At 36.2% G+C, this 12,929-nt stretch overlaps 1 protein-coding gene across 2 annotated transcripts; it reads left to right on the forward strand.

The window, feature by feature from the left end:
• The first annotated feature begins 4,129 nt into the window (after positions 1–4,129).
• Positions 4,130–8,945, forward strand: LOC131335540 (uncharacterized). 2 transcript variants are annotated; one of them, XM_058370943.1, is made up of 6 exons: positions 4,130–4,290; positions 4,427–4,522; positions 4,633–5,203; positions 5,816–6,344; positions 6,426–6,507; positions 8,603–8,945. In XM_058370943.1, exons 2-6 carry the CDS (start codon positions 4,466–4,468, stop codon positions 8,825–8,827), a joined length of 1,464 nt encoding a protein of 487 aa, XP_058226926.1. In that variant the 5' UTR covers positions 4,130–4,290; positions 4,427–4,465; the 3' UTR covers positions 8,828–8,945. The 2 variants fall into 2 exon arrangements, with proteins under 2 accessions (XP_058226926.1, XP_058226927.1); XM_058370944.1 differs by having other exon boundaries at positions 4,179–4,290; positions 4,382–4,522.
• The last annotated feature ends 3,984 nt before the right edge of the window (positions 8,946–12,929 follow it).

The following is a 12,929-nucleotide window of genomic DNA, read 5'->3' on the forward strand; positions in this document are numbered from 1 at the left end:
TCGTATATCCCTCACGAATGGCCACGAGTGTATTTAGAAACTAGAATAAAAGGAGAGCTTATAAAATGTCTTATGTGAATTTGGGTACATTATTCACTTGTATGTCTGGAAAGTGAAAAAATATTCAGTGTCGTACCTCAGATCCATTTCTATCACGCATTGTGACAGGGTCCAACATATAGTGTCCGAGTTCTACCACGATGTGAGATGGAAAACGAGTCGGCAGTGAAGTAATGATCAGTAAGTACAATAAGCAAATGTGGGAACTGATTTGTTTTTGTCTTTTACTCAAAGGTACCACTAGGAAAATTGACACAAAATAGTAGTAGCTACTAGCTAGCTCCTTGGAATCATCGTAGGAGTACCCAAGCAATGCAAATCATAGGACGTCTCATGCAATTAATCAAAGTTGAGGGGCTAAAGTTCTTACTCTATAATCTACTGATCGAAGAAAACTCAAAGTAATAGTCACTTCCTACCCATATAGGATCCTGTGACATGTTTGTCCAAACCTCTGTGCATATTTCCAGTGACATGAATGGAGTGAGACAAGAAGATGATGACTAGGCCTAGTAGTGTTTAACATCGCGACCTCGAGATTAATTTGCTTTTTTCTATGCCTCAAGTTCAAAATTTTACAGGTGCAATCGTTTTTACGGTGCCAGTTCATACGGGACGTTACACCAGTTTTATTTAGCCCTTTGCTAGCGGATGATCAGATTCGTGCAATTTAGTCGAGGTGATCGCAAAATAATTTGGACACTTTGAGTTATTAGGAATAGACGAGGCAAAAAAAAGGTTTTGAAAGAAGACAAGTATGAATAACAGTAATATGCCTTGTTTGAATGGTGTTTTAAAAAATTTTAAGTTTAATTTTTGGATAATGAGTGGAGAGAGAAATTAGAGTAATAATCGGAGATAAAGATAATGAATGGAGGAATAGAGAGAAAAATGAAAATAATGATTGAAAGAAGAGAAAGAAATGTGAGTAATAATTTGAGATAAATGTAATGAAAATAAAGATAGAGAGAAAAATGAGAATAATAATTGAGAGAAGAGAAAAAAATGAGAATAATAATTGAAAGTATAAGTAATTAATATTTTTTTAGTTGAATTTTTTTTTTCTTCAAAATACTACCATCCAAACAAACAAGGCATAAGAGGTTTTTCATATGAACTTGTACCCATCTAAGGTAAGCTGCAATAATTCAAGACCTACTACCCTAGAGTGTACCAAGAGCCTACCCAGTAGTCAGTACTTGAGTACAGCTGCAGGATTTAACTGACGGATCCAAAGTCCATTAACATTTCTTTTAGAACTCATGGTCTTGGCCAACTTTTATTCACATTTCGAGTAATATTTGGAGAATCAATCCTATTGTCCACCATCCATTACCAATTTTCTATCAACTTGCAAACTCAATTACTAATAGTCTTTCATCAGAGATTGTATTTTTCTCGGAGGCTCCGTAAACAGAGCCGCGCCGCCCCATCTGACCATTCGTCTTTTGTCAATGGACGGTTCAGATTTTAAAGAAATTATTCTCGCGAATAGTTTAAACTGTTAAACTATTTGTGAGAGTAATTTTTTTAAAATCCGAACCATCTAACACACATTTGAGCGGTTGAAATTAATCTACTTTGCAAACATCCAAATCATAGAGCCTCCGTGAATTAGATTTTCTCCTTTCGTTTTACATGGTTACCTTCTCATAAACTAGTTTCTTGTTCACTGAGAACAGTACGAAAAAGACAGGCAAATGATGTTTTCTAATTACAAGTTAAAGAGAGATGACCTATAAGAGCATCCCCGGTGGAATAATCAAAAGTGGATAATCAAAAATTGTCACATTATCTTTTTGTTATCCATTTAAGGGGTTGCTATGTTAGCAATGTAGAGGTCCAAAATGGTACAATCAAAATTGAATAACCAAAACTTGTCACGTCACTTTTTTAACTTATAAAAATCTAGAAGTTCTGACATAGAAAATAATTTTTTTAAAATAGTTTTCAAACTAATAAAAATAGGTTATTAGAAAAAGAGAAAATAGTTTTTTGAAAACTTTGATTAAAAAAAACAGTTTTCGGAAAAAAGTTGAAAAAAACAATTTTTGAATAGAAAAAGTTTTTTTTTCAAAAGAACAGTTTTTGAAAAAAAAAAGTTTTAATAAAAAAACTGTTTGAAATAAAACTGCTTAAATTTTTTTTTTTTGGGAAAAACAGTTTTAATTAAAAAAAATGTGTAGAAAAACTATTTTTGCAAAAAAATAAAAAGTATTTTAAAAGTATTTTTGTTATAAACACGTTGAAAATGGAAGAAAGAAGGTTTTTGTGTAATGATGGTGTACTTGATTGAGGAAATGTGAAGACAATTAAATTTGATTATTGGCAAAATGTTGATAGTTTTGATTATCCAATGGCCAAAATTTGATGAGTTGCTAAGATGTTTCTAAGTTTAGTTATTCCAATGTGAGCTATTTTTGAGCAAATGTTGCTAATCTTATAAATCTTTTTGTTTTGATTATGCCACTGTAGATGCTCTAAGGCTATAAGCTTTGACCCTTCACACAGCATTTCTAGAAATCACAAGGGTCTAGCTTAGGCTCCATTCCAGAAACCTTTTTAAAAAATAAGTAGTTTATTTCATATTTTCAAACTAAAAAATAATATAAATAAAAAACATTTTTTTAATTTTTTTTGCATTGTATAAAATATCTCGATAAGATCTTTCAATCAAAATTCATATTGCATACTTTTAGATTTCAATAAGCCCATAATTTTTTAACTTGAAATTGTCTTCTTAAAAAATAAAGACTTTTTCTCTGTTCTGGAACGGAGCCTTAGAACCATAGCATATTTCACAAGGTTATAGTGAATCAGTTCCACTATTGGCCAGGTTGAAATGGTTTCTGATTTGAACTGTTAGGGTAATTTAACCTCTCCCTAGGTTTCACGGACGCAGGGGGCTGCTGGGGATAGCAGCGTGCTGCTGTCCCAATTTTGGAGCCCATCCCGATCTCGCTCCAATGATCTGAATCGTTCACTTTGTAGAGCTTGTCGATTAAAATAACTATGCAAAAAATCAGCTTAATTGAATATCATTAAGTACTTGATCGGAGCCCATTTAACTCTCAATCCATGGGTTAGAGTGGATTTGATCCAGTGTTTGGGATCCATTCTTTTTAAGCTAAAAAGGTTCTGATCAGGTACTTAATGATATCCAATTAAGCTGATTTTTTGCATAATTGTTCTACTCGACAAACTCTACAAAGTGAACGATTCAGATTATCGGAGCAAGATCGGGGTGGGCCCCAAAATGGGGTGCAGCAGCTCCCCTCCCTCCAGGTTCACAGGAATAAAGCGAGCCTGACCAAAGCAAAAGGGGGTGAGTGTAATTTGATCGAGACTCATAATTGTCGTAAAATATGAGAGAAGAAATATTTTACTGAATTCAATGACAAAATTATACAATGAGGCTTCTATTTATACAAAGATAGAAAGCCTAACTATGGAAGAGAATCATCCTGATTATAATGAAATCGTAATCAATTACAATCAAAATAAAATCAAGGGAATTATATAATATCGTAATCATATCAGGACACGATTATGATGGTACATGATTACTACTCCTATATTCTAACAGTTGTAATTTTCTCAACTTTCTGGGGAGTATAGTGTAATCTAACAGAAGCTATACAAGGCACAGCATAGACAGTTATTACTTGTATAGCATCATAGCAAAAAGACAAAGAAAAGTAATTAATGACTCCCACTAATACGACAACTTATAAAAGTATGTGAAAGGTCTTTATATTATTATTACATGCACATTAAACAATGGTGTCAAGAGTACTGCCAAAACTGGAAGTCTATGGTTTAGCTCCAAGCCTTTTGAAGTTTGTGAGCGTTTGCTTGTAGTATTACTTTCCCTACCTAACTAAGTGTGTCACGACACGGTGAAATTGAATTCCAAGGATTAGACGACGTACGTGCCAGTTGATCTGGATGCCTTGAATTATCGAAAAATTAGCTATGTCACCGCATCCCCCTCTTGCCACGTGTTTGTATTGAATTTAACTGACACAAATGTATAATTGTAAACACATGAAAACGTTGAGCGCGCACTGGATAACTCTTCCTCCTCCTTTTTTAAGAGCTTTTCTCACCTCCCAAAGCTCCCTCTTCTTTCTATGAAGAACTGTTTCGTCTCCTTCCTCATCCAGTTGGACTAGTACTATAAGAAGTTGAACATCTGTTAAAGGGAGAGCTCTGAGCTTGTTCCACAATGTGAGTATAAAATTTATTGGACTGAGTTTTTGACCAATGCCTCCTACTGCAACACTGTTCTACAGCCAACCCAGTCATTTTCTCATCACAGATAAGAGTTTTGTCTAATAAATGCAAATAATTCACTCAACAACAGATTCCAGCATGAGGTTCATGCTACTCCTAGCACCAAACCATGGATCTCACAATCCCCAAGTACTTTGAAGCTCCATCTTTCTTAGCATCTCGCATGGTACGTAAGTGGAACATAAACTTGTTCCAAATTCCTTTGTCTTGTGTTCATGTTCCAATGGCATTGCTAGTCCTCTAATTTTCTGTTGTTTTGGGGGGTTTGTGATTTAGGAACCACCATTGGAGGGCAACACTAACTTCTTCAACAGAAACATGGCGAACCCATTTGCAGATACCTTCCCTGACCCACTTTGCAAGCTCAATCTGAAAGAGACATCAGAGTTTGTGAAGTCATTTCCAATGGCAAACCACAACACAGAAACCAGGAATTATCTTGATGTCTCGGCTGAGAGGAGGAGAGAGGGAGTTAGTTCAGTCACCAAGAGGAATAGTGTGGAGGCTCCGCCCACACCTGGTAGGCCCATTTTCAGCTTCAGTGCTGGAAATCTCTCAAGAAAAGGGTTCCCTTCCAAATGGGATGATGCTGGAAAATGGCTTAATAATGGCAGCAGTTCTTGCCATGACTCTCCTGCTCATCTTCATGGCTTGAACGTAAAGACTTTGGAATCTTCAAAGTTTGCCAAGCAATTTGATGGGTTTAGGCCACAAGCTGAGGTTTTTGCAGATAAATCAAGGGTTACAGAGGAAAAGGTGTCAAACGCAGTTTCGAGCCTTCACCGGTCTGTGCATTTGGAGCATCATATCTCTACCAAAGATTTGAATGTGGATGTACTTCTAAAAGGTTGGAAACTTTTTTTCTTTACCCCAAACTTTTCCTTTTCCTTTTCCTGTCTGCCACTGCCTAGTCCCCTTCTCTTTTCTGTCTTCCAAAAGCCTTCATGTGATCTTTTATCTTTGGCTTCATTTCTTTCGTGAATTTTCTCGTTTGGTTGACATATCTAGTTTGGCATTTTCCCTCAAACGAATGCTTTGGTTAGCATGTCCAGGTTGAGAAACACTATGCATCAAGATGGTCATCATTTTTGAGCAAAATGCAAATTCCCTAGCTCATTTTTTTATCATCAAAATATTTCATAGCTCATTGAAAATGGATTGTAAAGATTTGTTTTTTCCAATTTCCAGAATGAATTTAGCAGTTGGGCTAATCTAAAAAATAACCTATTTTTATTTTGCTGCTGCAGAAGGGGAGTTGGTTTTCAATTTCTTAGATGTTTCTTTCGAATTATTTCTGTCACTATCAGGACATGACATTAGCATTTTGGCCAAAACCCAAATGCCATAATAGCTCAGTAGAAGTGTATTTGTTTTGTGTTTCTGAAAACCCAAAATTGAAATAACTGTTTTGGGCTAATCTTGACGGGAACCCATTTGCATTTGCATTTTGTTACTCCAGATAAGTTCACAAATGAGGTAGAAGTTGGACCCATTTTCCCCAAATACAGATGCTTGGAGCCAACACAAGAAGAGTTTTTGTTTGGAAAATTGGATGAAAAATCTAAGAAAGCTGCAGTGACCGAGATGATTCACGAGGTTCAACAAAGAGATATCGGCACAGAGATGACTCCGCTTGGTAGTTCAACAACTTCGAGATGCCACACGCCGTTCAAGAGCACGTCACCCGCTCGACATAATACCCCAGAGAATAGGTCAGGCCCATTGGCCTTATATAACTCCTATACCAGCAGCACAGCAAGTGACATCACCAAGTTGCAAGATTGCCACTTAGCTAAGCTACACATCGGGGCACAATTCGATCCGGTTGTTTCTACTTGGAGCTCAAGGGAAGAGGAGGAAGAGGACATATCAAAGAGCCTCAGGCATTTTGAGATTGGCAGCAACAATAATGAGTGCAGGAAAAGTGTTTCAGAGCACTCCAAAGCTTGCTCATGGGAAGAAGAGGAAAGGAACAAGAGATGCCTCAGGTAAAATTGGGGGTAGATTTGCTCGTATTTTAATCTCTTGTTTACCCTTTTGTTCGGTACCAATTACGATTAAAATTACAGATACCAGAGAGAAGAAGCAAAAATTCAAGCTTGGGTGAACCTCCAAAATGCTAAAGCAGAAGCTCAGTCAAGAAAGCTTGAGGTACTAATTTTCTTGTCCTTTTTTCGTTTTCTAGCGTCCATTAGTTTAGTTGCACATTGATTCGCCTCCAAAATGCAAAATTTCTACGAGTATTTTCTAGTATAAGATTAGCCTTTTCTTTGTGACAATAGTACATTCATGTCAATTGTGAAGTGTAGTTGGGCTTTTACTGAAAACCAGAAAAAAAAAAAAAAAAAAGAAGAAGAAGAACGAAGAAAACATAGTTAGATAACTGCATTTGCCTCCAAAGTTTCCACTGGCATCTTTGTCTCTTTCAGCTTTCACAATTAAGTGGCTGGATTATGTTCCCTGCGATTGGTGCAGCCGTAGTTACCTCCGGCCTCAGTGGTAGTCACCTGGCTGAATTATGCAACCGGGGGCCTCAAAAGCCTTCAGTCTGGGTTCGACTTGCGCTCGCGTGTTATCACTTCACGTGTTGGGTCTCCATATGGGGCTTTGTCCTAACTTTATTAGGCGTAGGCCCCCCTTACTGGAAGGTGGGGTTGGTCCTTGAATTAGTTGGTCCTTCGGACCGGATACTAGAGGGCGCACGTACCCAATGCACGAGCCTCCTATAGATGCCGGGTCTAGGGAATGGTTGATGTACGTGGCTTTACCCTGCAAGGAGAGAGTGTTTTTGAGAATAGAACCCACTCAGGCCAGATACCAAGTTATCATAATAACGTGGCTGAATTTTGTTGACTGTAAGACCATAGTTTGGAAGGCTTTGTCCATACTCCAGAGTAGTATTGTTTGTTCATGCCCTCGAGCCACCCGCTACTCGACAACAGTCTTCCCCATTTTGTATTCTAATGTGGTCCAACCTCTATATGAGTGTCTTCCTCTACCCAATGTATATAATACTACTTTGTAGCTTCTGTAATATGCCTTTCACACTTGATAATACGACGTAGAAAGAAAGAGAATTCATCCCCTTAACATTTCTTTTATGTCTTGAAGCAAGAAAAATATTGTCATTAGCCCATGTGAGAGCATGCTGCATTGGCAAAGTTTCTAGGAAATCGGAAGGGGTCATTAATCTTCAAATTTCGAACGTGAATATCCTATTGGGGAATGCATTGGTTACGCAATAGATTAATGGTGTGATCTCTTGTTGTGTCACTCAACTTTTTAATTTCGCACGCATTCTCCATTCATGTGTTTTTGTCCTTGATCGCATAATCTTCAAAAAAGAAAAGCTGGCATTAAGCAAAAATGGAGTCAAATTACGGGACAAGAAGACGATAGAGACACGAAATGTAATGCCGCTTAGAAGATTTAAGTCGTACATAATAGTAACAAGAAACTTTCTCCTAGCACATCTATGAGTTTGTTTTCTTGTGTCAGTATGTTGGAGTCCTTAGCAGTGTGTTGTTCTAATTTAATATTTTACTCAAATATATTTAGTCAAATGTTATTTTGATGGATGGAATATCAAACACATGTGACAATACGTTGGTTTCGAAAGGGAGAAATACTGTTAGAGATTATTAAGGGGTTGTTGAAACCTCTTTAGATTTGATCTTCTAATTTCCTAATATCTCTCCTAAAAATTAGAGGAGTACTCTCTTATCCCTAACAAACTTTTGACTATATATTTTCTATATATATAGTCATATACCTTTGCAGGAAAAAGCTATACACGTACAACAAAATACTCGTTACCCTACTCCACTCTAGTTTCCAAAGTATATAGCAAAATCCTTTATCCTTTTCCTCATCCAATTAGTGATATATATTGGAAAAACAAAAGCTTCTGCTATTTCTTGTACTCGATGTTTAAGATTGTTTTTCGTTGATGATTTCGAGTGTCGGGAAACTACATGGTTCGTGAGTTCAATTCACTGTACAGAAGAGAACTTGAAAGTCGATGTATCTTCCTTGAGTACCATTCAACCCTGTGCAAGAGGGGGTATATCGTTCCTTAGAAGAGCGTTGTCACGTGCCTCGACCACTCCACAGGCTATTCTATTCCTTTCTCTATTTATTTGATTCTGTAAATTTGATCGATGAATATTATTTAGAATTGTTATTCTTCCAGAAAAATTCCTATCGCATATATTTTCTCCAACAGTGTGATGTTATTATTTTTTAGGTAAAAATCGAAAGGATGAGGGCAGATTTGGAAGAGAAGTTGATGAAGAGAATGGCATTTGTTCATAGAAAAGCCGAGGAATGGAGAGCGGTAGCCCAGCTACAACACTCGGAGCAAATCCTGAGGGCTGCGAGAGAATCACAGAAGATCGTGAACCGGCATAATTCTCATTTCAATGGCCAAAGGTCTTGTGGTTGCTTTCCTTGTAATATTAATCATGTTTAAACAGTAGAAGGAAGCTTCAAAATTCAACCGGAAGAAAAGCCTTGCATCCAATTCTTTGTAATTGGATGCTTTGTTGAGCTGATCATTATATAAGAGAGGAAGAAGTTAGAGAAAGTAATAATAACGTAGTATCTGCATTGTTCTTCTCATAATTCTCCAAGAGGTTGTGTGTCATGTTGAAATCCAAGGAAAGGAATCCAACCAGTTAAAGATTGGTAGAGATTGGTAGGTAGGCCTTGTGACTAAAAGAAGCTTAGATGCTGGTGCCTCAGAACACTTTGGCAGTATTGTTAAATTAGGTGCTGAAATCAATGGATTGGTTGATTTAGGGTTTCGGGATTTTGCTTTTACGTTTCTGCTGAAAATTACCTACACATATGACTAGAACTGGGAAGATATTGTACAGCCTATAGCTAGATGTAGAGTGAGAGCTGTGAATCTTTGCTTTGACCTAGATCTACAGAACCAATCACAGACCTAGCTAGGCATGGATGTAGATTTTTCCTTTTATGAGATGTCTTAATATAACTCACTTTTGAAAAGCGTGTCTATTCTTGCTTTCCGGTGCTAATTATTTATTCGGGGAATGGGAGCATGCTACTAAGCATGCTTGGCAGCGGATCTGGAAGGTAGAATTGGTTTGAGTTTTTTAAAGTAACACCACCGAAGATGTACAAAAGGGACGAGATGACAAGTGCACATCAAAGACAAACCGACTGACCCAACCCAAATCAAAACACGAGCTTTTGGATACCGACAGTTTATAAAGGCTATTGGAGATGGAAATACTGCGATTGCTGGCACCGAACTCGTCCACCAATGAATCCTCGTAAATGGATTTCGATGGTACTTATTTCAATTACAAGACTAAATAAGCAAGACTCAATGAGCCCCGGCAGTTATGTAGCCAATTTATGTGCTAATATAACTCCATTACAAGAAGCTGCGTCTATTAATTAATAAATACGCTAAACTTGAGTTAGTCGTAGCTTGGCTTGTATGCATGGGCTGCTGATCTGCTCGTTTAGTACTCAAACTCTCAAATATTTATCAAGCTTGAGCTGGAGCCCAATATACAATTAAAAGAACACTCTCTTTAAGCTTAAGCTCGGTTTGTTTGAAAGTGTGGAAGCATTGTCGAATTATTTCTCAGGACAGACATGTTACTGTGCAAGGACAGACAAGGACAGACATACTATATTTTACCCAGGAGTAGAAAGCTTATGCATAGTGTTGTATGGAGGGAGGGAGGGAAGAAACTGGTTGCTGGGGTGAGACTGCCTTTCTTTGTACAGTACTGCTGCACTGTTGCATGTGATCCATGAGCTTTCTGATCCCTTTGCTTGTTAAAGCTGCAATATTGCAAGGGCAAAATCTACTTTGACCTCCCGTGGTTATCGCCATATGTGGATACCTCTCTTATGGTTTAAAACTAACCACATAATCTACCGGTGGTTTTGAAAATGTACGGATAGACTCCATGCCGTCATATTTTCTATCCATATTAACGGACACAACATTAAAAGATCGATATACCCTCATCACGTCCATTGATTCTCCATCTTTTTTAAATCTAACCACACCATCTCATATACCAAAAATTGAATCCAAACCATTGATATTGTAAATTTTGACGAGCACTACATCTATGCCAAAATTCAAGTCAATCAAAAAATGAAAAGCTCATAGTCGAATCTATTTTGTTATGAAATTAAAATTTCAAATTTGAATTTACTAAAAATTAGATCACTAGATTACTGATGCCTGATCGAAATGGTTTTTTTTACAGAGATACCCTATTATTTATTTAATACATTATGAATGACTCAGATTACATTCTAGAGGCGTGTGAGATATACCTCCGTTAATATAGATGGAAAACATGACGGCAGGAGGTCTATCCACATATTTTCAAAACCATAGATAGATTATGTGATCAGTTTTGAACTATAAGGAGGATATTCGCACACAACATTAACCACAGGGTGAAAGTGGACTTTGCCCATACTGCAGCATACCGAATCTTTACTACAAAAGAATTGTGATGTCTCCTTTGTTGCTTTGTCCTCAGTATTTAGGCTGAGCACTGCCTCTGACCCAAGCTTTGCTCACACATGGTCCACAGTCGGCTGCTGTTTCATTGGTTTTCTGAACAAGATGAAAATCTGATTCAGATCCCTTGCTAGCTGCTGCTCAACGTATCTGTCTGTGGCCCCGTTCCCATTTTTTAAAAAAGGGAACTTTTAGAAAAAAAAAATGTATTTTTAAATTTAAAAATTATGTATTTACGTAATTAATTTTTCTATCAATATGAATCTTGTTTGATAGATCTTATTGAGATCTTTTATACGGTACAAAAAAATTAAATTTTTATTTTTATTTTCATTATTTTTAAAATTAAAATTATCTTTTTTTTTAAATAAAAATTACAAAGAAAGTGAAATGGCACCTGTATCTCTCTCCTCCTTTTCAGTTGGATTTTGTAATAATTGTCACAAAAATGTTGTAGTACTGTGGGATTAATAGGTCACGCGACCCCACTTTCCTGGCTACTCCCATGCCAACACATTTTACTGCGTTTTTTTGAACTTAACTTAATTTAAAAATTATTCTTATTCAAATTTTTTTTTGCATTTATTAATTTTTTTAAGTTATTGATTCGTCTCGATAAAAAAGAATTGAAAAAAATAATATTTTTTTTTTACTTTTATTCAAGTATTTTGAAAAATAACCATTTTTTAACTCAAAAATGAAATTTTTGTACTAAAAAGTTGTTATTTCTCAAAATATTTAAGCAAAAGTGCCAAATTTTACTTTTTTTGATTCCTCTCGTTGAGACGAATCAATAACCAACAAAAGTTTAGCGCAAAACTAACAAATGCGTAAAAAATTCAAATAAGGACAAATTTTCAAATTTAAGTTAAATCCAAGAGAACGCATAGTAATTTTCACACGTTTGACCTCTCAAAAATTATACTCCTTCCATTCCGGTTTGTTTGTCCCCTTTTTGACTTTTTGAGAGCGTTTGACCTCTTAAAGAATTATCTATAATTTTCAATTCGTAATGTTTTTAATATGCAATATGGATCTTGTGTGATAAATCTCAATTAGTTTTATTATACAAAATCTTCAAAATCATAAAAAATATTATAAAATGTAATATATAAGTATATTTTTGAAAGACACGAATTTCGATAATTGGACAAACAAATTGGGACGGAGGGAGTACTAATCATTGTCTTATAGCATCTTCAATCCACCTCTATTCCTCCAAAATAGGGATTGGGAAATCATGTAGTGCAAGGCACCCTGTAGAGCGCACACAGACCATTGATCTTGATAATGAATGGTTGGATATAATTTGAGTTTCTACAAATCCTACCCGTCCATTGTTTGGATGAAAATCCGAGCCGTCCATTGCCGATATGAACGGCTGGATTGGTCGTACTACACGTGTAGTGCGGGAGATGCACTATAGTACCCCTGGGTCTCCAAAATAGATGATACATCTGACACATTGAGGGAAAATTTTGTAATTTAGTCACTCTTTTTCTTTTCACTTTTTTATACTTTTTGAAAATTTTTTTGAGAAACCCACTATCATTTCTAGAGTTTGGTCCTCCAAAAGCAAATTTGGTCCTCTATTTACAAAATCCATCCAAACTCTAAAAAGGACGATAGATCCCTCAAAGATTCTTCCAAAAAATGAAGAAAAAAGAGAATAAATTACAATACCTCTCCTCAATATGTCACATCTATCATCTATTTTGGAGGAATAGAGGTGGATTGGATATGCCCATTGTTTTTTTTAGAGTTTGATCTTCCAAAAGTAAAATTGGGGACCAAAAGTAAATTTGGAGTACAAAATTCATCCAAACTCTAAAAATGACGATGGGTCCCTCAAAGATTCTTCCAAAAAGTATAAAAAGTGAAGAAAAAATGAAATAAATTATAAATTATCTCATCAATGTGTCACATCCATCATCTATTTTGACGGAATAGATGTGGATTGGAGATGCTCTTAGGGCCAATGATTTTTGCACTCCACTTTTCAATAACTACATGCTAATACTTGTTTTTTAGTGTTCTTGTCATGTGTATC

Source organism: Rhododendron vialii, chromosome 8a (genome assembly GCF_030253575.1).
Source record: "Rhododendron vialii isolate Sample 1 chromosome 8a, ASM3025357v1".
NCBI lineage: Eukaryota > Viridiplantae > Streptophyta > Magnoliopsida > Ericales > Ericaceae > Rhododendron > Rhododendron vialii.

Bases quoted from the DNA above. Each gene is read 5' to 3' on its own strand.
- LOC131335540 (XM_058370943.1), top strand. From the start codon at position 4,466: ATGGATCTCACAATCCCCAAGTACTTTGAAGCTCCATCTTTCTTAGCA. The intron at 4,523-4,632 runs GTACGTAAGTGG...TTTGTGATTTAG, and splicing joins CTTTCTTAGCATCTCGCATG to GAACCACCATTGGAGGGCAA. The intron at 6,508-8,602 runs GTACTAATTTTC...ATTATTTTTTAG, and splicing joins CTCAGTCAAGAAAGCTTGAG to GTAAAAATCGAAAGGATGAG.